At 46.3% G+C, this 26,806-nt stretch overlaps 1 protein-coding gene across 1 annotated transcript; it reads right to left on the bottom strand.

Moving 5' to 3' along the window:
• Positions 1-98: 98 nt before the first annotated feature.
• Positions 99-26,752, bottom strand: gabrb4 (gamma-aminobutyric acid type A receptor subunit beta4). Its single transcript, XM_062485784.1, has 10 exons — positions 25,633-26,752; positions 24,059-24,153; positions 10,361-10,428; positions 8,087-8,307; positions 5,654-5,736; positions 4,077-4,214; positions 2,771-2,923; positions 1,919-2,175; positions 1,199-1,288; positions 99-826 (listed from the first exon to the last, which is right to left on the bottom strand). The coding sequence occupies exons 1-10, from the start codon at positions 25,710-25,712 to the stop codon at positions 473-475; spliced, it is 1,539 nt and encodes a 512-aa protein (XP_062341768.1). The 5' UTR covers positions 25,713-26,752; the 3' UTR covers positions 99-472.
• Between the last annotated feature and the right edge of the window lie 54 nt (positions 26,753-26,806).

Here is a 26,806-nt window from a genome sequence, read left to right as displayed (position 1 = left end):
TACGGCCCAACACAAGCCTCCTCTGATTTCGTGAGCTGCTGCAGAGGACACTGATTACAACGAGTATCGATACAAAGTGGATGAGACTCTGAGACGTCTTTGCCCTCAAGAGCTTTCCCTTTTTTTCTTATTTTTTTTTAGCAAAAATATCATGCAGTCTTTAGTTCCAAAATCCCCCCCCCCCAAGGGTTCAGTCAGGTGTTCAGTTGTTTCTGGACGAAAAGGGAGATTCAGAGGCTTGAAAAGTTTCTCTCGGAATTATTCTTAAACATTCAAGTCATTCTATTAATACTTTGTACAGGAGAAAGGTCCTTCAGATTTACACACACATGTGTATATATAAATATAATATATAGAAATATGCATATACATATGTATCAACTTGTATATGTGTATACATATTTTCCAACCGTATCAAAGCCAATTTAATGTGCTCTCAAAATATGGCCCATGATTCCTAGTAGGATACACATCAATTCACGTAGTACAACCAGTAGATTAGGTTGAAAAATCCAAAGGTTATGGGGAAAATGACCCGGGACCACTTGTCAATGGTGCTGACATCAGCCAGGTTGGGGATCTTCAGCTTGAGCTTGGAGGAGCGTCGTCGTAGGCGACAGTTGGCACGGGTACGCATGGCTCCGCGGTCCAAGGACTGGTGGCTAAAGCCGTCCCTAGGGGCCATGGGCTTCCTGAACTGCACCCCTGAGCTGTCGAAGGACATGACCGAGTTCCGCGAGTCGCTCACGCTGCTTCCGACGTCGGAGGGCATCACTTCGTTGTTCATCTCCAGCGTGGTGAGCAGGATGTTCCCGTACGCGTCCACCTATCAGGAGGAGCGGTGGAGACAGGGTGTCAGAGACGGAGGTATTGTGATGTCACTTCCCCCCCCCTCCCCTTCCTGTCTGCTTAAGCACTGTGTCTCCTCCGCCTGGCATTCCTACATTACAGCTCTTATAATTCAAGCTAAAGCAAATGTAATGATGATATGAAATGTCATTTTCTTCATGCCTCTTTTTAAAAAGATTTCTTAATTATACACACTTTCCACCATTTTGGCTTAAAGACTATTACATTTCTTTCTCACTGTTGAGTCAGTTGACACAAATTAATTGCATCGCTCTATCAATCTCACTATCAGACCTCAATTAAACTGCTGCGAAACAGCACACACTTTATGATTTCTAAATGCATGTACCCCAACTTTTCTTTGTTCCTCGAGATACAGATTTCTCCGCTGTGTATATGACCTGAGGGTGTTGGTTTGAAACGGCACGGATATGGAGTCCTTGCAATGTGAAAACAAAGTGAAGAGAACATTAAAACAGCTATAAAACACTGACAATTAAGCACATTTTCTAAAAATACAGAATGCATAAAACATAAGGTTAACAAGAACAATTTAGCATAAGCATGGCAGGTCATATTTCCTACACAGGCAACGAACTTCACTCAGTCTAACTGTTTTAGAGCCTAAACTCATTGATTCCCTGAGCAAATATTTCTCTACAATCCTCCTGCCACCCCGCCATTTTCAATGGAAGCTGACAAAGGTTGTAAAATGCAACTCCTGTGTCAAGGTTAGACTGAATTAAGCCCACAGCATAAACATAGACAACACCCTGATTGGAGAATGAAAATGTTTGACACAACACCCGAGCTTGATGAGCTGGTACCTCCATGAAGAAACACTACGCTCGTTACAAAGTCAGGGCTTGAAGAAAAGCAATGGAGGAAGGTTACTGAATGCATATCTCGTGGAAAGGTGGCATCAGTATGCTTGCGAAAGCTTGACTTGGGGGAATACGTTTGCCAGATTCTTTGAGAAGTATAGATTCGTCTTGGCAAAAAAAACCTCTTTATGTAAAAAACAAACCAAGAGAGCATGAGCGGAGGAAGGAGATGTGGGGATGCAAACCTGTTCCCTCAGGCGCTTCTCTTCGTATCTCGGACGCTCGTTGTTGGCTTTGTTCATCCTGTCGTTGATCTTCTTCTGCTGCTGGGGGCCTCTTCCAAAGAACACGTAATTAACGAAGGCATATTCCAGCAACGCCAGGAACACAAACACAAAACAGCCCATGAGGTAGACATCGATGGCTTTCACATATGGGATCTTTGGGAGGGTCTCCCTAAGGTGGGTGTTAATTGTTGTCATGGTGAGCACCGTGGTAACACCTGAAAAAGGCAAACAGAGAACGGCCATTAAATCAACAGAAGACACAAGCCGGTTATTTGATTTGATTGGCACGTTGCATTTACGTACATGCACCCATATGTACATGTGCCAGAGTTAGACTCAGAGACTTGAATCTCACAAGCAGGATTGATATTGTTCAAGATCTACGAAAATGAATTCAGATAATTGTGTTTATTTATTTTATTACCATCTTTATGACATCAGCAACTCAACCGTTATGTCAATATGTTCTTGAACCATCGAAGAAACCTTCAATTAGGGCCACATTTGATGAGAATAAAAAACGACAACTAAAAAAGGCATCAAATCAATGACTAATTATAGGAAAACCATGTGATTAATGCCGTTCCATGATCCCCCCTACTCTAACAGCTCTAATCATTTGCGACGGCACAAGTTCTCCTCAATCGGTGTGGGACCACCGTACGGAATCCTGCTGCTGACAGTTGTAACAACGCCGTACGACAGCAACAGCAAGTCACCGCAATGACACGGCAACCTTGTGTGAGGAGCGGGAGCCAGCCCCGCCCGCTGTGTACGGCGGGAACGCCACAGAAGGCGGCGGCGTCTCACCCAGGGCGACTCGCGCCGCGGACGCATCGTAGTTGATCCAGAAGGACACCCAGGACAGGATGGTGATCAGGATGGAGGGCATGTAGGTCTGCAGGATGAAGTAGCCAATGTTCCTCTTTATCCTGAAACTCAGCGATAGCCTGGGGTAGGACCCTTTTACACAATGAGAAAGCAGAGGATGGAGGGCAGAGAGAGAGAGAGAGAGAGAGAGAGAGAGAGAGAGAGAGCGAGAGAGAGAGAGAGAGAGAGAGAGAGAGAGAGAGAGAGAGAGAGCAGAAGAAACACATCAGTGAAAACAAGAGAAATCGAGGAAGGGGAGAAAAGAATCTGGCACAAGTTATGAGTTCCAAAGTCTGCACTTTGACAATGCGCAGGGTAGTCATTTCTTCATTTGTTCAGACGGAGCACTTAATTTCCCCAAAGCAATGGATTCCTTTCCAGGGACAAGTTCGATTCCAATTAAACATGGCAGAAAGTCGCAAACACGGCAGATTTTCTGCAACCCCCCCATCTCTGCAGGCCTCGCCAGCATCCCTTGGAGGATTGTCACAGAGAGCTGCTGTGTTTTTCTCTGTTTAGCACTTTCTCCGTCTTCTAAACATCACCTAAAGGGGATTTAAAAGGTGCGTATGGGAGACCACATTATCGCTACGTTAAGTCTGGGTGGGAAAACCCGATGTCCAGGACGTGGCATCTGGGACCATGGCTACCTCTACTGTGGGCAGAGCTTAGTGGTTAGAGCAATAGGATGCAGATCAAATAGTCCCAGGTACAACAATCCCCTGGACTGTAAGTAGCTTTGAAAGTAATGGGTGAAAGAATCTGTTTGGCTAATCAATAGTATAATTACTGTTATTATCTCACACAGATAGCTACTCAAAATGGGCTGAAGTTTGGACATTGTATTTATTGATTACTCAAACTGCAGCACCAATAAGCTGTAAACGAGAAGGAGGAACCTGGATATGACCTATCCATAACCCTTTATATGAAACTGCAAGGCACAATTACATTCAACTTCTCACCAATGCAATATGAATATCTACATCTTATGATTCTATGGAATATTACAGTCTGAAAAAGATCCTTCCAAAACTAGTTATGAAGCGGAAGCAAATAGCTTTCCAAACGTGTAGGTTTACATCAAAAGGTTTAGATTAGAGTTCGGACATGCCACAAAGATAATGGATTTCCATTCAATCGACCAAGCTCTGTAACACAACACCGCACAACACAGTGATTTTGACGCAAAATTTCAGATTGTTTTCAACTGAGCTCAGACCCGGTGCTTGTTGCCGTTTCTTACCTGTGGTGAACCTCACCTCCCTGGACACCAAGCGCAGCTCCACGATGGAGAACTGAGGGAGCTCCAGCTTGTCCACTCCGGTCACGGCCGTGTCCCCTCCTTGCCAGAAGAACACGATGTCATCTGTTGTGTACCCATCTGTTTGAGGGAAGGAGGTTGGGAAAGATGGAGGGAGGGATGAGTGGAGGAAAGGAAGGGGGGGATGGAAGGAAGGATGGAGTGAGGGATGAGGAGAGGGAGGGTAGTAAGGAGGGAAGGGTGGATGGATGGAGGAAAGATGGAGGGGGGGTGGAGGATGGGAGGGAGAGAGGGAGGGGTGGAGAGATGGAGGGAGAAATGATTAAGAGTAAGGTTCAGTCCTGGTCACATTTGAACAATGGACGACAGTCTGTCAGGACAGTCTGTCAGGACAGTCAGTCAGGAAAGTCAATCAGGACAGTCTGTCAGGACAGTCAGTCAGGACAGTCAGTCAGGACAGTCAGTCAGGCCGATGCTGTTTCTCTCCTTCCCCCGTCAGGTTGTATTTCAGTCTCAAGGGAGGCGCTGCGAAAGTCCACACTCGACGCTCGGGAGACATGGATGTCAAAGTGTGACCTCTAAGGCAGATTTATGTAGTGCGGTTCAAGCGATAGGCTACCTCACACACTCTCACCCTGCAGTGGATCCACAGTATTCATGCCTGTACTGTATTTCACATTTAACTGCCTCTTTGCTGCTGCCCCTGTCCCAGCCAGAAGCTTGTCAAGAGCCATACTCTACACAGGATTCATCCCATTTTAATCTCTCCCTGAAGCGGGAGGTGATGGAACTTATGCATTACCCCTTGCCTAGCCCTTAATCTATGATACTGCGGGCCACTGAGAAACCTTCTCGCCAACACATTCTGCCTCCCTCAAGCATCATCACTGGAATCAGTCATTAAGAAATGTTTCATATTCTCTATATTATTGGCAAAACATTGACAAATATTTATACTACCACAAATATGAAAAACAACTAATATTGGTGAAAATGCTATTGAACGCAAACACTGGTAGTATTTAGTGACCAGCAATCATGTTTATTGGCTAGTAGCAGAAGCAAAAACTGGACGTCGAAGACCAATCAGGGACATGCTGCTGTGATTTCTATTTACCTTAGCATGTGTCTACTTGGCAAGAGCAACCCTGCTGCTCCAGATGGTGGTGAAGATGTGAGGAGAGAGATATCCATGTTCTTCATTAGCGTCTCTGTGACAGGCACGGTTCCTTGGCTGGAGCCGAGGTTTAAATACATTGGGCCAAGTAGTAAAAGTTTGACTGGAATATGGATTCAGTTTTTTAATGAAGTAGATAGATATGTGTAAAATGTCTATACTTCCTTTCAATCCCAGCTGGTATCTAGCTGTGTCTCAGAAAGGCTGACCAGTGAGAACGGCAGGATGACATTCATGAAGCGAGGCTTGAGGAGCCCCAGAGCTGTGTTGACGGTGTGTGTGTGTGCGTGCGTGTGTGTGTGTGTGGGGGGGGGGTTACAGGATATTAAGTCTACAGAGGAGAGGGCTGGAGGGTGTGAGCCGGTGCACAGGGTCCACCTACAGCTTTCGATTTCCAGGGTGCAGTTCTGCTCGTCGAGGGGGTACCTCCGCAGGTCCATCATGCAAGCTGCCGTGGTGGTTATTCTGAAACACAAGACGGGAGCAGAGACACAGAAGGTCCAGGGAGGACCGCCGTTACCTTGGTAACCTACACAAAAATCACAGCGCAGCCTCGACTGCGATATGTGCATGTTTGAATGAGTAATGTACGGGAACTGCCTCGTGCCAATAGGAGGTGGGGGGGGGGGGGGGGGTAGACACCCCCAGCGAATGCAGTGGCTGTCAGGCAGGTACTGAACACAAGCCGTCTGAGACGCGTCTGCAGCTGAAGAGGATGTGAGAAGGAGCTTCTCTCCCCTCCATCTGTCTTGCTGTTTAAGACGTTCCCTTAATAGCTGTGGTCACCTCTTAATGCATTTTTAATGAATGAAACGCTATTAATTTACGTTGGTGAGGATGTCTTCTGACTAAGGCGAGTAGGCTCAAAACACAGACAGAGGTCTGAATACAAAATTTGTGTTACACACAGAGAGGGTGCTTAGTTTTAGTGCTCACACAGGCACTGAGACGTTAGGATGACTGCAAAAAGCTGAATTTCAAACATCTGTACCTCATTCAAACCTCCCAAAAACCAATAACAACACAAATACAATGAACACCTCTACCCTGTCGATAACATTAGATGTAGAAAACATATTTGCACTTGTAATACGCATGCAAGTCTGAAAGCGGGACTTTCCGTTATGTAGATTTGTGTTACCGCCAGGTGTGTTGATAAGGTGTGTATGCATGTTTTATATTCAATTTATATACATCCAGTGGCCCAGCAAACCAGTCCTGTTTACAGATTAGTTGTGTGGGAGTCTTTGGCACTAACTGAGATATTTACTAGTGCAGCACATTTTAGTAATTAAATTTGTGCTGTTAAATCATACCAGCTTTCGATGCTTTCGGTCCACTTGTGCAAATGAAATAGGGAGCTCATTGGTTTGGCTGAATGGAAAAAGTACATTTACATTTACATTTAGCAGACGCTCTTATCCAGAGCGACTTACAGTAAGTACAGGGACATTCCCCCGAGGCAAGTAGGGTGAAGTGCCTTGCCCAAGGACACAACATCAGTTGGCATGACCGGGAATCGAACTGGCAACCTTCGGATTACTAGCCCGATTCCCTCACCGCTCAGCCACCTGACTCCTGACGTAAAAGTAATTGAGTTTCAACTCATCACCTCTGCGTGTCAAAGGAACCGCCAAGTTCACAGGGAGAGTCTGATAGATACACGGTTTGTGTTTGTACAGTATGTGTTACGGGGGGGGGGGGAGTAAGTTTGACTTTTTACAGAAACTCATTTCACATTCAGGATTTATGACTCAAGATGGACAGGTCCATGCCACACCTCTCATAATCAGTAATAACCAAGCACCTGTACTAGTATATATCATTTCTTTAACCAACTTGTCTTTCGAAACAATGCTTGACTCCCTTTCAACCATTCACATGACCCAGCAGATTCCTCTGTAAATTGTTTGTCCAAGAAAAGGATTCAACCAAGTCCAGGCCAAGGCCCAAGCCACAAAGGAATCACCCAGTCCTTCGTGATTTTTGATCTTAAACTAACTAAACGGCATAAACATTTTCCCACAGCGGACGATCCCCATCTCTCACATCTTTACAGCCCAGGCTTCCTGAAGGGCCTCAGGCTCCGCCCTCTGAGGGAGGCTCCAGAGCCTGGGCCCTGCTAGGCAGCAGGGATGCACTCTGAAACGGCCCAAGGGTGCCTGCTTTCCCCCAGCAGGATACTGCTCTGCAGGCCTCCCTCCAGGCCTCCTCGTACTCGCTGGCTGTCTAGTCTGTTTCATTGATGAAACTGGGACATTGAGGTGCTAAGGGGATTAACTCCTTTCTGCAGCGTTTTTTTTCTTTTTCTTCCTTTCTGGGGCAGTAAACTGTGGCTGGAAGATGCACCAACCCCTCCTGGAGAGAAGGGAAACGTCTGTGTGGCGTTTTGTGCCGTTCATATTCCAGCAACGACACACAAGCGTATGGTTCAAATTGTTCCGCTTCTAAAAATGAAAATAATAGCGAGAGACATGGTAAAAGTTTGGGATTCTTGACAAAATACCGTGGGCAATTGTGTTTGAAACAAAAGCCTTTAAACATAGTGGTATGCCACCCTTACTGGTTGGGGAGTTATATGAAGCTGGTTGTTTAGCGGTGGCTCCCATATGCAAATAACATTTAGTTGGTGCACCATAGAAGCGTGACATAACTGAACAGCCTGTTTGTCTCTCCCTGCCTTGTATCGTTATGTTTCACAAACAATATAAACGTTTGTTGTGGTCTGCTCCAGAGTTTTTCTTCCTGAGGAGGAGTCAGGGGAGTGTCAGGGGTCGGGGGTCAGGGGGCATTGTGACAGCGTAGCAGTGTTTACCTGAGTCCGTACAGAACGGTGCCGTCCGGGTGCAGACGGATCATCCTGTTCTTGACCGTCACGCCGTGCAGAAAGGACTTCTTGTCGTTCAGGAAGTAGGTGTCTGGGAGCCACAGCTGGTCGGCCACGCGGTTGTCCAGAGTCAGGTTGAGGTCCAGCTCGGCGTAGGCCAATCTCTTGTCTCGCCAACTTTGCTGGAAATACATTGTGATGGTGTAGTCCTGAAATACAGAGGGGGGGGGGGGGGGGGGGGGTATTGTCAGATCAAGGGGAAGCTCAGTGGATAGAGCATTTGACTGCACATCAAGAAGTTGCAGGTTGAAATACCCCCTCTGGGCGTGGCTTTGGATGAAAGTGTCTGTGAAGTGAAGTTAGCATTGCATTGTGTGCGTGTGTGGACACAACATGTAACCAAGGACACGGACACCCCTCCCAGTTGCCCCCCGAAAAGTTAACTTTTTGATTTGTAACGATCCCAGAATTTCTGCACAAGGGGGCTGTGTCACCCCCACAAGGGACGAATTAGTCATTTCCCAGTAAGCAGGCTACTGGATCATGACGATCAAATGAAGGAGAAAGCGTCTGACCACCAAACGATGACCCAATGCAAACGAAACAAGCTGAGAGGAATGTTCACCCTTTAGTTGAGGGACTTCTCCATGGCTTGCTGCTATTTATAGATGTGCCAGGGCTGGAATCCTCTCAATCTTTGTGTTCCATGTGTGCTGGTGTGTCTGGTATACAGTAACACCCTTCAGTAACCCATGCAGCATTGGTATGCCCTACGTTTGGTTTGTGATGACACAAAATGTAACCAAGATACATCTGTTTGCTCTTCTTCATGGCCTAAGAATATGCAATTAGAGGGAAAATCTCTCTCATATTGTACTTTGAGTGCATAGTTTTTCTTCAAAAGATAAAGTGTTCTTGTAGAATACGCTTGACTGATGAGGCCAGATATTCCAGGATTTCACTGTCAAGTATTGAAGATGCAAGTGAACCAAAACGTACATCACAATTCAGAATAGGAGCTAATCTGAGTGGTTATTCAACTGGACATAAAGTGACCTACATTTGAAGTCGTGCTCTATGAAAAGTGTATTTCATGTTTTCCACAAAAACATGTTTTGCAGCAAAACATACTACATAAAATGTTATGAAAAGAAAGATGTCAGTGTCCCTTTACATGCCGCTTCCACCAGAACACTTGTGTTCCTCAGACAAATGACCTATGTGTGATCTATCGTAGCTGACTGGTATTATGCTTCCAACTATGACGTCTAACAAGACATGCAGGGCCTTGTTTAACCACAAACAAATGCAACATCATCCCTGCTGAATATTATTTTAATATTTTTTTGGGGGGGGGGGTCGGTTCTGTCATGGTACACAGGAACTTTAGAACCCTTCTTCAGTCTATTCTCCTCTCTAACTGTCCAGGGAACCAAATAACATAAAAAGAGATGGAATGTGCAGTTTCCTTGCAAACAACAGTCTGCAAAGAATCACTTTCAATAACGTCAAGAAAGATTACTCAGAGTGCCTTCCTGGCTCGCTCATGAAGATGAAGAAAACTGCTTCACACACGAGTGACTAACTCCAACAAATTAAGAATAAATTCTGCCTCGGAACCAGATGAAAATCCTCTAGTGACTTTAAATGGCGATGTTGCAAGGCGCAAAAACACTCACAAACCCAAAATCTTTTACTTCTAGGGGTATGAACCTGGTAGTGACCGTGCCGCATTGAATACGATTGAGAATAAAATGCAGTCGCAGGGAGAAAGAATGATGTCATGGCTCAGACACCAGCCATATTGTCTTCTTGACTCAGTCGACTGGGCTCAATATAGCAGAGCTTCAACTAGCACAAGTTAGTAAATCAAGCTGAACATGTTGTCCCAATATGTCTGTCGTCATTTTAGATCTGCTTGAACCTGCATGAATCTGCCAAGTAAAGGGCCAATTGAAATTTGAAATGTTAAAAAAAATGCAGTTTGTGTTATTTAGTGACTTAGTGAACAAAACCAGGGACAGTTATCGACAAAATAGCTAAATAATAGGATGACAGCACATGGCAAATGTATGCACTGTGTCAAAGCAAAGTATTGTGAATTCTTGTTCCAAAGAATGGACACGTCTGTTATTGAAACACTTTGGGACAAAGCTCATCTAATGTCGATAAATATCTTTCAAAACATATTAAAAACCAATGATCCTGAAGGGCTGAGCGTGAATGGGTGTTTCACAGCAGCAAGGGAAATTTTACACTCACCATGTTTACTTCCGAGATGGAGTCGATGCTAGCGATGTTGATGCTCATTCCTACAATGACTGGAGGACCTGAGGGAAAATAACAAGAAGAAGTCAGGCTACCAAACTATAAAGATATTCTGCATCATGAGGTAGATTTTAGACAATGTTTACAAGATATTTTAAATAATGTTTTTTATCACCAAATTACATTCAACCAAATTCCCCTGGCTTTGATCATGATGACACGACTGCCGCCCTTCTAGAACTTTTTGCGTGCAAAAGTTTGGCTTCATCAGACTGCAGGTGTTTCACCTTCACAACATCTGGTGATAACTCACGGTGCCAAATCCAGAGCTCAAAGCAAGGACACCCCTCCCAGTTGCCCCCCGAAAAGTTAACTTTTTGATTTGTAACAATCCCAGAATTGCTGCACAAGGGGGCTGTGTCACCCCCACAAGGGACGAATTAGTAATTTCCCAGTAAGCAGGCTACTGGATCATGACGATCAAATGAAGGAGAAAGCGTCTGACCACCAAACGATGACCCAATGCAAACGAAACAAGCTGAGAGGAATGTTCACCCTTTAGTTGAGGGACTTCTCCATGGCTTGCTGCTATTTATAGATGTGCCAGGGCTGGAATCCTCTCAATCTTTGTGTTCCATGTGTGCTGGTGTGTCTGGTATACAGCAACACCCTTCAGTAACCCATGCAGCATTGGTATGCCCTACGTTTGGTTTGTGATGTTCACCATAACTATGCACAATTAAAAAGGGGGAAAATAATGTAGGGAATCTACATCCAAGAGAGCTAACCAATAATAAAAAAAAATAATTATGAACTTGAAGCCAAACAGGAGGTGCAGCACCAATAGAAAATCAGTTCTGTATTCTTCAACATTCTGACTTTCAGGTTGTCTTGGTAGCTCTTCCATCGCCCCTAACCAATCACATCCTCGAAGGCTTCCTGCAACAGGGTGTCTCTTCCTGCTTCATCAGGTGTGTTGCATTGTGGGAGTCAGAGATTTGTACGTGTGATGAGAAACAGTGTCAGTAAGCTCTTTATAAAGGCTGGCTTGCCACCATCCGCAATGTTTTCTTAGTTGCATTAATATTTCATAGGTCGTACTCCCCCCCCCCTTCCCCCTGAAACACAACAAAAACAAACTAAACATAGCAAGGATTTTTGTAGTACAATGATGTCTGGCGTTGAACAAAAGATCAGTGAAATCACGCCAGGCTATGGGGGTGTGACTTGTCCTCTCCTGAGAGGAAATGTAAAACTAACAAAGACAGAAGTAAACCACGCAAGTGAAAATAAAGAAGAATTTCAGTGGATTTCGTGCTTCTTGGTGCGCTACAAAATTTCGACCAGTTAATTTTTCAGGCCTGTCTCAAACCCATTATTGTTGTTTTTTTTCCCCTCCCTCTTTCTTTCCTTCACATAATCCAGGGATGAGTTCTGAACGGACAGATCTGACAATTACCATGTTTCTCCAAATACTGGCACTGAAATATTAACCAGCACTTGACTAAGAGTGCACATCTCCTCTCTATTTTCTGTCGTCCTATTTTCTTCCCCCCTCTTCTTTCTGCAGCTACCGTGTTGACACGGCAACCTACCTCTCTCTTAAATGCCCTGTAGCTTTGTCATATTTCCTGACCCATCTCTTCAGAAAAAAAAAAAAAAGTGGGTCTATTTTCCATTGCGCTTTGTGAAGGCAACCAGTAACAATTTTCCCCTGAGACATCAAAGTACATTTGTAAGGGCTGGTTGTAAACAGAAAGCATCCAGATCTCTCTCACTCACTCAAACTCTTACTGCATATTTTTGACTCCGCTTCATTGAAACAGAAAGAGAGAGAGATCTACTTTGCCATCATTTCTTTCTCAAAATAAAAGCACTTACCTGCAGCTTCCATTCTCAGGCTGAAATGATTCACTGCTTCACCAACAGTAGCTCTCTCATATGTCAGTTTTTTTTTATCATCATAAATCTTAATGTTCATATAAACATGAACTACTTGATCCGCATTGTGTCTTTTACTGTGTATGTGTGTGTGTGTACAATGAATTACAGTGTGTGTATGTGCGTGTGTGAGAGAGAGGGGAGAGATAGGGGAGGAGGGGTGGTGGCCAGAGCCAAGCCACATCTACTATTTGCAATTATCACATCAGAGTGTGTCAGCACTTTCCAGTGCTTTTCCAATAAGCTGCATCTAAGCCACTGACTGTTGTGACCCGCTACTGTGTTCGCACATCGAGCACTGACCTCCCCGAGTACGGACCGCGTCCGGCGCAGCCTGATAACTCGCCTGAGTATTGACAAGGCCCGCCTTCAAGGAGTGCGGAGTATCAAAAAAATACTCTTTAATAAAGTCAGGCTCGAGTCCAACCCTGCGCCTGCTATTCAATCACCTCGGCTCACGTAAAAGATTTCCTGATCTTTGATAGCCTGCCAGTCGGTTCTTGTCTCTGATCCCAACACACTGCCCCCTGCCAAGGAGACTCTGCTCCCGACAGGAAGGAAAACACGCTCTCCCACTTTCATTTAAATCTCAACACAGTGAGAAGTGATCATCTTTATCCTGCAGTCTACCCTCGTGTATCCCACCGTCGCTGCTTGCAACTATCTAGTATACGAATCATCAAAAGAACTCTTAACAACACCATACAATATCCAAGGCCTTAACAGTCAACGCATACCACAGGACTACATCTGGATCCTTTTGAGATTAATATCAAAACATAGAATGACAAAACAGGACTAACACAGCACAAAATCCGCGTGGATCAGATACACCACACTGTACACCACACTGCACCACACTACACCACACTGCACCACACCACACTGCGCAACACTGCCACACCCACACAGACACACAACCCCACACACCCCCGCACCACACGCCTTCTCTCCACTCGCAGCTCTGCTTGTCCTTCTGCTGTCTCCGTAGTTTGTGTTTTTCGGCTTCTGCTGAGCGTGAGCTGTTTCCTGGAGCCGGCCAGTTTTTTTTAACTCTCACCAGCCAGATGGTGTCATTGTTTGTGTACGTATCTAAATGACAAATGTAAAGCAGGTGGGTGTCTTGAGGTGCTGAGTCCGTTCACGCTGGTGGGCCCAGGTCACTGGAGTGCTGACGACAAGCTGGGGGCGGGGGGGGGGGGGGGGGGAGGGTATTTTTTATTCATATGCCAACATGTAAGAAGAGGCTATCATGAAAGTCCTTTCTAAAAACAATAAAGATGCAATGGGGTGTGTGTGTGTGTGTGGGGGGGGGGGGAGACCATCACCTCATTCTGTCCCGTTCTGTCCGGGGAGAGATGCAGTGTTCTAACTGGGATAGAGAGAGGGTGTGGATTGAGCTGGTTCAGTTGTTGATGATTGGATTAGGCAAACTTGCGTTTGTCATAGCTGTTGTCTGGTCAAAGCAGCAGGAGCATTCCTGCAGGACGTACCAGGAATACCAACCGCCCCGTAATTGTACCGCACACAAAAAAACAAACGCAGAACGGACCACAGATAAGCCTTTGTTCTAGCGCCACCCACGACACCCTCCAGTCAGAACCAGTCTGAAGCTTCATAACCTTTGTGTGAAGGATCCAATCCGTCCGTGCCCCTCCTACAGCACTGCTCCCCTCGTCGCAGCGACGCGGAGACAAGTCGAAGCTTTTGATTCCTTGTCTGAAGCACACATCAACTCCTGCCATTGTTTCCTTTATTGTTTTAGGTGCATGCGCTCGCTAGACAGCGGTTTCCTACCTGAGAGCTGAACTCATCGGCATATGGACTGTTGAAGAGGGAAGGAGGGGGGGGGGGTGTCTGTATGGAGATATGATAGTTACTCCTCCTTGGTATACACCGATTATGCTACATAGGATTATTTGCATTGTTGTGAGGTTTGTTTTTGTCATGTTATTTCATGGATGCTGTCAAATTGCAAATGGCCCAGTGAAAACAAAATTGCTGGATAACGCCACTGCAAAGGAAACACCACTCTGCCTCAGATATAGAAGAAAAAAATCTAATAATCGAGTCATTGCTTAGCAACAGAGGGTTCCATAGCAACTGTACAGCATTCTCATTCTAACATTACAAGGGAAGCACAGAGCATTACATGCAGTGTTGAATCTGCACTCGCTTTTGTATTCGATGGCCACGGCTATCATGAAAGTCCTTTCGAAAGACAATAAACCAGCAGACCAATACGCAGTTATGTTGCTTTCTTGGAATAAAATTAAACTGTCGTACTGTATATAAAATACTGTAAGGCTAGTCTTTGTTACAACATCCTGTGGGCTTCTACTAGAGGATATATGATTGTTGAATTTAAACTAAATGTGAAGAAAACTATAAAATGTGTACACACCCAGCCTACCCTAGGCCACACCCCTCGCCACACCGTTCCTACCACAAGCCACACCCACCCTGTCATAGACCAGTATCCCAGTCTACAGAAATTCAGGCAAAGCTTTATTGCAAACTATCTCCTTCTAGGGGGCGTTTGAACAGGGGAAACCCTGTTCTACACCATCAACCTGAGCTGCCAGGGGCAGCATCGCTGCATTTGTTGACATGGGAAGTAGCAGTTTATTACAAACCTCTGCCTCATTAAGTCATCTGGAACCACATGCTCGATTATCAGCAGTATCAGAGCGGACAATCAATTAGTCAGCGTTAACGTTTCAGCATCCTCTTCTTGAAAATCATCCTTATTTGTGTTATTATTAACCGAAAATTGTGGACAAGGAATTGGAAACAACGAACGGCCACAACATCACCGTTTCATTAACGACGAGGCATGCTATCGGCCAATCCTAAACCTCGGTAATCCCTCACTGTTTGAATCGGCGTACTGTACACACGACATGCCCTTATACGTTTTCAACGATTAAGATAACAATCTGCAACGAAGCAATAAACACTGTACTGTATTAGCATGAGGGCGCCGTGGTGATCCAGCACCTGGCGTGGGGCAGGAAGATCTATAACCAAGGTAACCAGGACTGATGACGCACCCTGAGGGCTGCTGGGACAGGGGGAGAGGGGTGGAGGGAGGCAGATCCAGTACTGTCAGGTGTGGAGGGGTGGAGAGGAGGGAGACGGGGGAGGAGAGATGGAGCCAAAGGGATTCAATTAAGGGGAAAACAGTTGGTACGGTTGGGGAAAGAAACCCTGGTGAAACGATGCTCTCAGAGAAACCTGTGACTCCAGTAACCCCAGAGTTCAATAATGAGACGGGCTTTTAAGCATGCTTCCCGGCACTGCAGACCGAGGCATCAATCTCTGGATGCGGTAAATGACATTTCTTTCCTTGTTTATCTAAAACAATTGGAGAGCCGCATCCCGTCCTTGGCTGGTCCCTGTTGCCCCCCCCCCCTCCCCCCCCCATCCCCCTCCGCCCCCCCCCCCTCCCCCCCTCCCCCCCTCCCCTCCTCCCCCCCTCCCTTTCAAGGACGCACCTCCCATCAATCACAGGGGGGTGTAAAAAGGGTGGCGCTTGGGGCAAGAGGAGGAGAGTCGGAAACGGAAAAAAGCACCCCGCACGCAGGATGGCCGGGCGGCGTGTCCGGGGACTTCTCCAGGACTGCAGAATCCAGTTCACAGTCGTTTCCATTTCCATTTCCATCTCTCTTCCCCCACCCCCCCCCCCCCCCATCTCCTCCTTCTCCTGCAGTTCAAAGTTGCTGAAAACAACACTTTGAATTTGAAGATGAAGTACCTCCCATCTCTCCTCACCCCATACCCCTCCTCCCCCCTTCCAATCCCACCCTGCTCCCCCCTCAAACGAATACACACCTCATTTGACTCGGAGCAGAAAATGTACGAATCGAGGGGATGGCGGTGGGGAGGGGATGGTGGTTGGGGTTTCTGAGTGCTCCTTCCTTAAGCAGTTTTGTCCGTGCTGCCTGTGCAATAAATCACTTGCTGTTCTCTCTTCATCAGGATAGATATCATTCCTGCTCGCCCCAACATCAATTCTACTGTTCTGGCAACACACTGACGTTTTCTGCTGAATAGGCATTGCTTTTCCTCTGACTTACAGAGGGCTCTCTGAGCCGTAGACATACAAAACAGCCCATCATTTAACATGGACGGAGAAAAAGATTACCTCCAATATGGTAAGTATGAAATATAAATAAATATAAAAGTGGTGGGTGGCGTGTGTTCTGCCATAAGGCTGCTACTCTCATGCATGCATGAAACAAATGCGGGTCACATGCTCATTCACTGCTTGTCTCAGACACGTGCACTAACGCACACGTCAATTAAGGGGTCATCTTTGCAAAGGACAAAAGAGCAGCATGGAAAAGACTGTCAATTAACAATATACAATACACAGTGTGTACGTGTGTCATAAACACAGACTGCCTGGCTGACAACAGCTCCACTGGTCTCACAAAGTCGGGAGATTAAACGAAATTGACAAATGACTCAAAAGGTCTTTTATAGAAGAGCGGCTTCCGTTTCGCCCTCTGTGATGTCATAACCGCGCCCCGACAACAACTGTCCTGGTTGGTCCCAGATGCTCGGACTGGCCCCATCAACATCAACTGAGTGACTCTGCTGTTTCACGGCTCCGTTTGAAAGCCTCCCCTTACTAATAAGACCGGGAGGCAGATGGGAGTTCGTTGGGCTCGACGGGGGAATGAGAACCGTCAAAGCAGGTGCACCGGTGAATGAGAGGGGTGGTGGACCAGGATGAGAGGGTTGGTGGATGAGGGGCGGTGCTGGATGAGAGGGGTGGTGGATGAGGGGCGGTGCTGGATGAGAGGGGTGGTGGATGAGGGGCGGTGGTGAATGAGAGGGGTGGTGGACCAGGATGAGAGGGGTGGTGGATGAGGGGCAGTGGTGAATGAGAGGGGTGGTGGACCAGGGGGTGGATAGAGGAGGGTGGATGAAGGAGGTGGTAAATGGGAGAGGATGAGGGAAGAGGTGGATTGAGTCTGTGGATGAGAGGGGTGGTGGATGAGGGGCGGTGGTGGATGAGAGGGGTGGTGGATGAGGGGCGGTGCTGGATGAGAGGGGTGGTGGATGAGGGGCGGTGGTGGATGAGAGGGGTGGTGGATGAGGGGCGGTGCTGGATGAGAGGGGTGGTGGATGAGGGGCGGTGGTGGATGAGAGGGGTGGTGGATGAGGGGCGGTGGTGGATGAGAGGGGTGGTGGATGAGGAGCAGTGGTGGATGAGAGGGGTGGTGGATGAGGGGCGGTGGTGGATGAGAGGGGTGGTGGATGAGGGGCGGTGGTGGATGAGGGGCGGTGGTGGATGAGAGGGGTGGTGGATGAGGGGCGGTGGTGGATGAGAGGGGTGGTGGATGAGAGGGGTGATGGATGAGGGGCGGTGGTGGATGAGAGTGGATGAGAGGAGGCGCTGGTGGCAGTGATGTCTGAGGGATGAACTGGCATCGCGCCACAGCTGCGTCGGAGTATGTGACAGCCAGAGATCAGGTGGTCACAATCACAGCTGAACATCACCCACACACACACACACACACACACACACACACACACACACACACACACACACACCCACACACACACACACACACACACACACACACACACACACACACACACACACACACACACACACACACACCCACACACACACCCACACACCCACACACACCCCTCACCTCGCAAGCCTCTCACAGAGCCCCCCACCGTACCGGATCCTTTAACTTTGGAACGTCCCCTCGCCCTCAGCCGGAACCAATATCAGAACGTCTCCAGCAGCTTTACAGTGCAGCTCTGTAGTGTGACAACCCCCCAGGCCAGGCTTAGGGGAGGCACCTCGCACAGCTACAGCCACAGAGGAGAGAGGCTTGTGAATTAGCCTCCGTGGAGGGGGGAGGGGGGGGGGAGGGGGGGGGAGGAAACGGGACACACGGTATATTACACTACACCACAGCAGGGACACCTGCACAGGGAGACCAGAGACCAGGATACAATGGTTGCAAGGGTAGAAACTGGGATGGAGATGCCTTGACAAACAAGAATGTTATACTAGGGGCCGGGCTGATTCAACATGGTCCTCTAGGGTGAAATTATGTTGGGCCAGAAACTAGTATGTTTAGACAGTTTTCTGTTCTGTTGTGTGTGTGTGTTTGTGTGTTTTATAAGCCTGTCCATAACTGCCCTCACACCATGCATACAGCTATGTATGGATGGTTACCAGACATGTCATCGTTTTTTTAGCATTAACCGATTTCCAAGACTGCATCGTTACATGAAAAGATCACAGGTTAATAATTAGAAGCACACGCACACATATCAGTGTGTGTGCTCTGAGCTCAGGACTCCTGAGGCCCAGTGCTGAATCCAGGGGCACTAGGGCCATGTTCACAGCACTGCTGATATGGTCACCCCCATTTCAAGCTTTGTTAACGACACAAGCCAAAACCATAAAACCCATTTCAGCGGTGATGACAGCTAGATTTAAAGTGGGTCCTCCAGGGGTATGTGTGTGTGTTGAGAGTGTGTGTTTGTGTGTGTTGAGAGTGTGTGTTTGTGTGTGTTTAGAGAGTGTGTGGGGGGGAGGGGGCGGGTGGGGGGGTTACGGCTAAGCCGAGCTCTCTCGTCGCTTGGCACGGCCTCGACTGTGACGATGCTTTTTTTGCGACTCCGAGGCGAGATCATTCCAGTGAGTACCCCTCAGAGTGTCCCGAAGCCTGGCAACACACGAGTGACTCATGATCCACGCTCCCGCGCTCCCGTGCCCAAATCAATGATGGCGGCAGAGGCAGAGACGGAGGCAGAGGGAGAGGCAGTAGCAGAAACAGAGAAAGAGGCAGTGACGGAAACAGACAGAGAAAGAGGGAGTAGCAAAAACACAGTAGGCAGTAGGGTAAGCAGAGGCAGAGGCAAATAAAGAGGCAGAGGCAGGAGCAGAACAGGACCAGGACACACTCCCAGTCACCCAGCACAAACCCAGCTCAGAGGAACCCAGACACTGCACAGCAGATCCTGCCCAGCCGTCAACATTAAAGCATAGGATTATTCATAAACCTAATACATTTATTAGCCAGGAAATCACCCTGGGGTGATAAAGTGTCGGTAAGAGTTCCGAAAAGGTCATGTGACCGGACCGGGCGCGACCTGCAGCGGAATAAGAACGTTCCGGGCCATCTGACGGAAGCAGAACTCCGGAGTGTTCCGTGGCGGGAGCCCCGGTCTGTGTCCCAGGGTCCTAAATCACCCCTCTAACGACTTCCCCCCCGCCACGGTCCTGCTCACAGCTGCCATGAGCCTGAGATAAGTATGCCGTTCCATTAATATATAGCCCCTGCAATGTAAATTTCTATATAAATCAACTGTGTATGGCCACACCTTGTTAAAGTTTTTAATTCAATATCGCTATCGTCAGGAGCATATGTCGGCGTGAGAAGGGGTGTTGAGTTTACTGGGATAATTACAGCTGTGTAAACTCATCCATAACTCTGTTTAGAGCGGAGAACATGTTTCTGTACTCCTAACGTGGCTGTACTTATCCTACATGGTAACCAACACATGTTGGTGAGCCTGTCTGAAGGGATGTTTTAAGACATGTTTCTAAACTGAAAAAAAATTCCAACGATTATTAAACTTATTATTATTAAACTGCTCTCAAATTGATGAACACGACCAACAAATGGCTCTGAAAGTGGAGTATGTTGTGTTGTGTTTGTTGTGACCAAAAATATCCCTTTTTCCATCACAATCATAATACTGAGGCTACTAAATACACAAAATGACTAGCTGATAAAATAGAACCTTCAATAACTTCATTAATATTGTGACATAAACCTTACAACAGTCACCACTGATTGATATGGCTATATGACGAGTATTAGGAACAGGCTACTCACTTACAAACATATTATTGTTCAATATGATGGACTGACCAGTGGCAAGGGCAGTTTATTAATCATAATAACAAAAAACATCTTCCTTACAAGACGAGACAAATATCTCCCACATAGACTCCCAGAGCAGGGTCTACCAACAGAACAGAACAGCCCTCCTAAAGACAGCTCTGATCTGACAGCCATCCTAAAGACAGCTCTGATCTGACAGCCCTCTTAAAGACAGCTCAGATCTGACAGACATCCAGTCCAGATATTTCACGAGTAAACTTCAGCCACTCTCCAGTGTGCAGGCACCCCGGCCTTGCATATCATTTACAATCCGTGTGTGTCGTTCAGCCCGAAACATGAGTGTGCTGAACACAGGTGTGCATCGCTGGCTCCCTCTCCCCCTCATTAAGGTGCAAAGTGAGCCGTCTGGGAAGTTCACTTAAGATTCTAATCATGGCGGCAACGGCTGGAATAGAGATCTCTGTACAAGATGATTCTCCGATGCACAGAGATAGGCAGGCTCTCTTACAGTCTGTGTGTGTGTGTGTGTGTGTGTGTGAAGGTGTGCGCCTGTGTGCCAGAATGTGTGTGTTGTCTGTATAGTGCTTGTTGTGTGTGTGTGTGTGTGTATGTCAAGGAGAGAATCATTGGAAGAGAAATAGAGAGAAAGGCAGAGTGAACCATTGTTTATCCGGGAGACGGAGAGAGAGAGAGAATCTGAGAATACGGGATAATGAAAAGGGCTAGAACGCAGAGAGAGGGAGGGTGGCTGTGTGCATGCGGACTCCGGCTCCAACCGCGTCCGCATGCTCTCTGTGTCTCTGTGTGTAGGAGTCAGGTGGCTGAGCGGTTAGGGAATCGGGCTAGTAATCTGAAGGTTGCCAGTTCGATTCCCGTGCAAAATGACGTTGTGTCCTTGGGCAAGGCACTTCACCCTACTTGCCTCGGGGGGAATGTCCCTGTACTTACTGTAAGTCGCTCTGGATAAGAGCGTCTGCTAAATGACTAAATGTAAATGTAAATGTAAAATGTCTCCCCGCAGTGACAGCAGAGGCGTGACACCCTCTTCCCCTCGTTGGAAATTAGACAACAATAACAAATTCATAAATTCATACGAAGCAGATCAGTCACTGACAGAGGCCCAACACGTGTCCACATTCTCCTTATTTAAAACACGATGAATCTAAAATTAAACATAAATCAACTGCCGGGGAAAACATGTCCCTCAAGCCATGGGTGCCACATGCGTATTACTTTCACTAATTAATTTTGACCCTAAATGGACGCTGAAAGGATTCCCTGCACTTAGTACAATGCCCGAGTATGAAAAAACTAAGGAGCAGAAAACCTAAAGTAACGAGTCATCGGCTCGTAAAATCAAGATTGTCAAAAGCTGCCTTGATTAATGAGATTGTAAGTAAGGCGTTGCACAGATGGCCATCAGGAAAGTGGCCACATTTGGGAAACAACGGCTAATTGTGTTTAATTTTACAGCCGACTCTCGTGTAAAAACCACACAATAGCAGAATGTAAGTGCATGCGACTTTTGACGAATCAGACATGATCTGGGGTTCTTGTCTACATTGAATCAACCCTCGGACGATATCCTGCACTGGCACAAGAAACACCTGGAGCCACAGGAACCAGACCCCCAGCAGAGCATCCCCGTCCTGGGCGGTTTGTCTGAGAGACTGCCCCAAGTCCTGAGAACAAAAATATCTCTGAGATCTCGACACCTCGGTGAGCTTTGTCATTCCTCATCCTCAGTCCTCCTCACCGGCCTGCCCTGGCCTCTCTTGCTGTGCTACTCATCTCTCTGGATGCCCAAACGCACCGTCAGGACATCCGGGTGGAAGATTCTGCTTAGTGCAGCCTCTTTCTCCAACTGATAGCACACTACATCCATGGGCTATTTGTTGAGAAGTCAGAGCCGAAGCCAATGATCCTAACAAACACCAAGACAGTAAAAGAGGAGTCGTGCTACTGACACAGCAGTGTAGACCTCGGGGAGAGAGAGAGAGAGAGAGAGAGAGAGAGAGAGAGAGAGAGAGAGAGAGAGAGAGAGAGAGAGAGAGAGAGAGAGAGAAACTGCAGAAAGCTGATTCACTCTTATTCAACGCAACTTTTCACTAACGCTATCCTGGACTGGATACGTCACGACGAGAACACTTGAAGTGGATATAAACACAAAAGATCACATTTCACTATTGCTTTAACTCGAAAAAAAAACTAAAGGAATCCTGGGAAACACTTCAGATCCATGTGCTTGAAAAATGCATTGTTAATAAGTAACAAGGCCCTTATGAGGCGCTTATTAATATTAGCATACATTAACAAGACCACAGTGTTAACAATATTAATAAGGCTTAAGGTTAGAGCTAGGGTTATGGTGAGAGTTAGTGTGTAACATAAGTGTTAGTCAATAGGCAATCAGGCCCTCATAAGATGCTTACTAACATAAGATTTACAACTTACTAAGGCCTTCTTACCTATGAACTAATGCTTACTCCAAGCACCTGGATCTAAAGGGGAGGAAGGGAGTGTGGGCGATCTGCAGGGCAGGAGAGAGGAGGACTGGGGCTTGGAAGACGTAAGTCTTCCAGAACTCTGTCAGTTGAATTCGGGTTTGGCTGGCAACAGCCCGGGGAGGGGGGGGGAATGCTGCAGACCACGGCAAGTCAGCTGAGTCCTGGAGCAACACCCAGGGAAACATGGGATTCAACCATTAAAACCCTAACCTCTCTCCACCCTCCCCAACGCCCCCTGGGACGGTGAGATCCCAGCGGATGGGTCCGGGCTAGACCCCCCCCCCCCCCCCCTTACGCCCCCTCGTCCAATTAAATCGTTTCCCCTCGTCTGCTCGCAGGAGAGCCTGAGTTGGTCAGCAGTTGTGTCAGGATGGAAGCTGCTGACTGATGATGGAATTATCAGGAAGTGATGCGCTACAGCTTCCTGCCTGTGGGGTGGGGGTGGGGGTCGGGGGCCCTTTCATTTCGTCTCTGTGCGGGACACTCTGGCTAACTGTCCACCGTCCCGTCGCCGCGGAAACACACTGGGACAGCGCGAGAGATAGACTCGAGGAGGACAGGCCCTCCTTGCTGACTGCACCATTCTGGCCCTCAGTAACAGACACTTTGCGGCGAGAAAACATTGAAACAGTCGTGATCAATCGGAAATGTTCTGTTCTGCAGAGGGGATAAATATGAGTAGATGGAGAACACACAGGCACCCATACGTTTAGAACAACACGTCTGATGGTTGAAAATACACAATCTTCTCTTCACACAAGGACAGGCATTTCTTTCTTTTAATGATGACAACATCCTAAAAATAGTTATTTTTGTTAAGATGCACAGTGTTTTAAATGTTGCTTAGTTTAAAAGGTAGCACAATAGCACACAGTGACAGCCTGTCATTAAAGACCCCACAAAAAGGAACCAATTTCAAAAGACATAAAATATTACCATACGGTTTCATAGAAAATATTTCAAAAGATTATTAATTCGAAAACATTTTCGCTGTAGTCTTCAGTCCACAGAATCATTATCACTTATAACAATAATGCCAGCAAACCCTCATCTTTCTCCTCCCTTCATGGCTGTATCCTTGAAACCCACAATTAGACTGCTTGTCTATATATCCTACTTCTGCTGAAGAAGCCATCTTCCATACCTATGTGGTGGTGAATATATCCCTAGCAACGAGGCAGTCCTGTCTCTAAGGTTTCAAACTCTTCACCGGATCTCGATGAGGTTTAAACGGGTGTCATGGCCAAACGAGTCTAGGTGGTTGATGAAGGACAGGGGTTCGAGGACTGGGGTTCGAGGACAGGGGTTCGAGGACAGGTGTAACCCCCCCCCCCTCCTCCCCCCCTACGTACCTCCAAAGTCAGGGCGTAGACGGATGTCATACCCCTTTAGTAGCTTGTCCACCGTAGACTTGGCAACAGACATGCCGGTGTTTCCAGGGGTGGAGCTGGGAGACAGGAACACAAACGTGAGAACACTTCTCCCCCCCGGAAGGCCTAGTAAGCCATGGGTTTTTTACTGTTGTGTTGCTGCAGGTGCATCCACCTGGGCCTAAAAATCTTACATTTCAAATTATGGGATTTCATTACTCATTTATTACATACTTAGTTTGGTCATGTGATCTGGACATGTACAGTCATTGGGGAAGCTGGTTGTCTAGGAGATGTTAATAAGACCACACCTGGCAGGCAACATGTTACTGCAAATTACTTACAGTGACAGATTGATTGGTAGAATCCAATCAAAAATGTACAATTTTGAAAGTATTGGTGATAGATAATACTGAAATACCGATTTATCAGTGAAGGAAAATGAAGAAAAAGCTCAAATTGTAACCCAAAGCAGCCAAATCACCACGAAGCTGTCATTAAGGCTAATCAGAACAAATACTATGGTTGAGGGCGAGAGTCTGTGAGTATTCTAATTAAAGCCATCGTTCCGCCTGTGTCCTGTCTGGACGGGATACAGGAACGTAATCGAAATGTCAAAACGTCAAAATGGAAGACCCAGTTTAGGGCCATGGCTGTTTGATTAAGGATGTCAGCTTCAGTTGTCTAAATCTAAGGTCTGAGATTGTAGTTTATAATGGTATCATCGTAAATAAATACAATGTTGTCGGCCCACTTGAGGATAAATTGTCTACCTTAAAAAATAAATAGCTTGAGGACGTTTTTTTGTTGTTCTAACCCTCTTCTCAGCAAGACGGTTACAGGTGCTCAAAAATACGCAATACTGCACGGACTTGACTCGAGGCGCTATTAATGGAAATATCAATTATAATGTACACATTTACCCAACTGTCAACACACAATGCCACTAAAATTAACAGACAGGTGGTTTTGTTTCACTTTCTCTGACTGATCAATGATGAATCGCTAGTAGTGATATGGTGTTGTTGATAGGTTGGGGGTGGGAGCCAATTATTATTTGCATTTTTTGTCGGTGGATTATTAAATCCTTGGAATTAATGTAAGAATATTCCTTAATAGTTTAAAATGAATAATGAGACGACCTAAACATTATGAACTCGTTCATCTATAGGGAATTGTTTTAATTCACATCAGTGATTGATCAGTTGCATGGCTAATTTAGACCTTGTTTCATCACCTAATTATAGGGAAGGAAACAGGGCAGGCTATTGAGATATATAATCGGATTGATACTCGCCCAAGCCAATTAATGGTTATATGGATATCTGAATAGCCTACGTTTTACAATAGGAGAACATGCACGCGCATATTTTGCACGCACATACGCGCGCTTACGCTACAGAATAGGTTTTAGTAGTTCAATTTGTGTGGTGATGTCGCTCTTATGTGGGTATCCTGAAAATGTGATTTAAATGTGTTTTTTTTGTTTTTTAATATTAAGGCAATGGCCAACCCTTTGTGTGTCGTTGAAAAACATCTAGAAGATGCTCACTTACCTTTGAGCAAAGCAAACGAAGGACAAAGCCGCCAAAGCAGAGAAAATTCCACATAATTTATCTTCTTGAGGACCCAACATTTCCACAAATCCTTGTGTAGTTTCAATAATCCAACCGCCTGTTGTCCAAAAATAATTGTAAAAAACAAGTAAAAGAGCCAGTCAAAAGAAATGACTGTAAAAATATATACGACAGTCTACACCTACACATGAAGTGGCTTTATTTTTTTTTTTAAATGCGTGTTTAAACCTCGTAATTGGTCCCAGCCGTTTTCCCAAGCTATGGAAATCCGTGCAGGTCACAGACCCCTTCAACCAACACCAGCAGATCAGACATCTTGCTCAAAATCCCCAACACAAGACTTTCAAAAGTGATGATAAGTAATCTTCCTTTAGATGGACAATAGTCGGGCAATTAATGACAGACGCTTGAAGAGAAGCAGCCGTGTCTTGTTGATTAGATTGGCTGTTGCAGTTTCCCAGAGCAAATCTGTGGAAGAGGCATGGTTCCAACAAAGCTCCGGCGAGAGAGATTGATCCACAATGTAGCCTGTGTTGTGTTTAAGGATTTGTTTTAGCTGTAATTGCTGTGGGGTAAGGGGGTGCAGTGGATAAAAAAAGAAAAAAGAAATCTTCATACCGTTTTCGTTGCTGATGATGTGGAAATGCTTCTCTCAACACAAAGTCACTAACGGGGAAACGCACAGTGAAAAAATTCAATAGGTAATATCTGATGCAGACGTCAGAGACTGTATCACCCCTCTGGTGAAAAAATTGATACAGAGAAAATATGGATGACCCGTCATATATCGGCCAATGTATGTATCACATCGGATTTAATGTCAAAGATGCTAACCTACTGAAGGCGTCTCCGTTGTCCAACCTTATCTGTCGATTGAATACCTCAACATATTCCGTTCACCCTCTCCTCGAAACACTGAGCAAATAATGACACAGACCTTAGAACACCCACAAGAGCCTTGGTGGAGAACGAAGAGTTAGAGATGGAAAATCTCTCTTATGATTTCTTGGGGTAAATAAAAATAATAAATGTGTTTGTAAAAAAAATAGGCTACAGTTGGCTGTATGCTATATTTGACAGCTTTAAAGATATTCTGGCGACATCCTATCCATGCGCTGAATCGCTAGGGGACGGACCTGAGTGTCCATGTTCT

Source organism: Osmerus eperlanus, chromosome 19, assembly GCF_963692335.1.
Source record: "Osmerus eperlanus chromosome 19, fOsmEpe2.1, whole genome shotgun sequence".
Lineage (NCBI taxonomy): Eukaryota > Metazoa > Chordata > Actinopteri > Osmeriformes > Osmeridae > Osmerus > Osmerus eperlanus.
Note: the sequence above shows the minus strand (reverse complement) of the source record. Positions and strands in the feature narration are given on the sequence as shown.

Excerpts from the sequence above, each read along its gene's own strand:
- gabrb4 (XM_062485784.1), bottom strand. The coding sequence starts at position 25,712 with ATGTTGGGTCCTCAAGAAGATAAATTATGTGGAATTTTCTCTGCTTTG. Across the intron at positions 10,429-24,058 it reads TCTACGCCCTGACTTTGGAG|GTCCTCCAGTCATTGTAGGA; the intron begins GTACGTAGGGGG and ends ATTTTCCCTCAG. Across the intron at positions 8,308-10,360 it reads CCATCTCGGAAGTAAACATG|GACTACACCATCACAATGTA; the intron begins GTGAGTGTAAAA and ends TCTGTATTTCAG.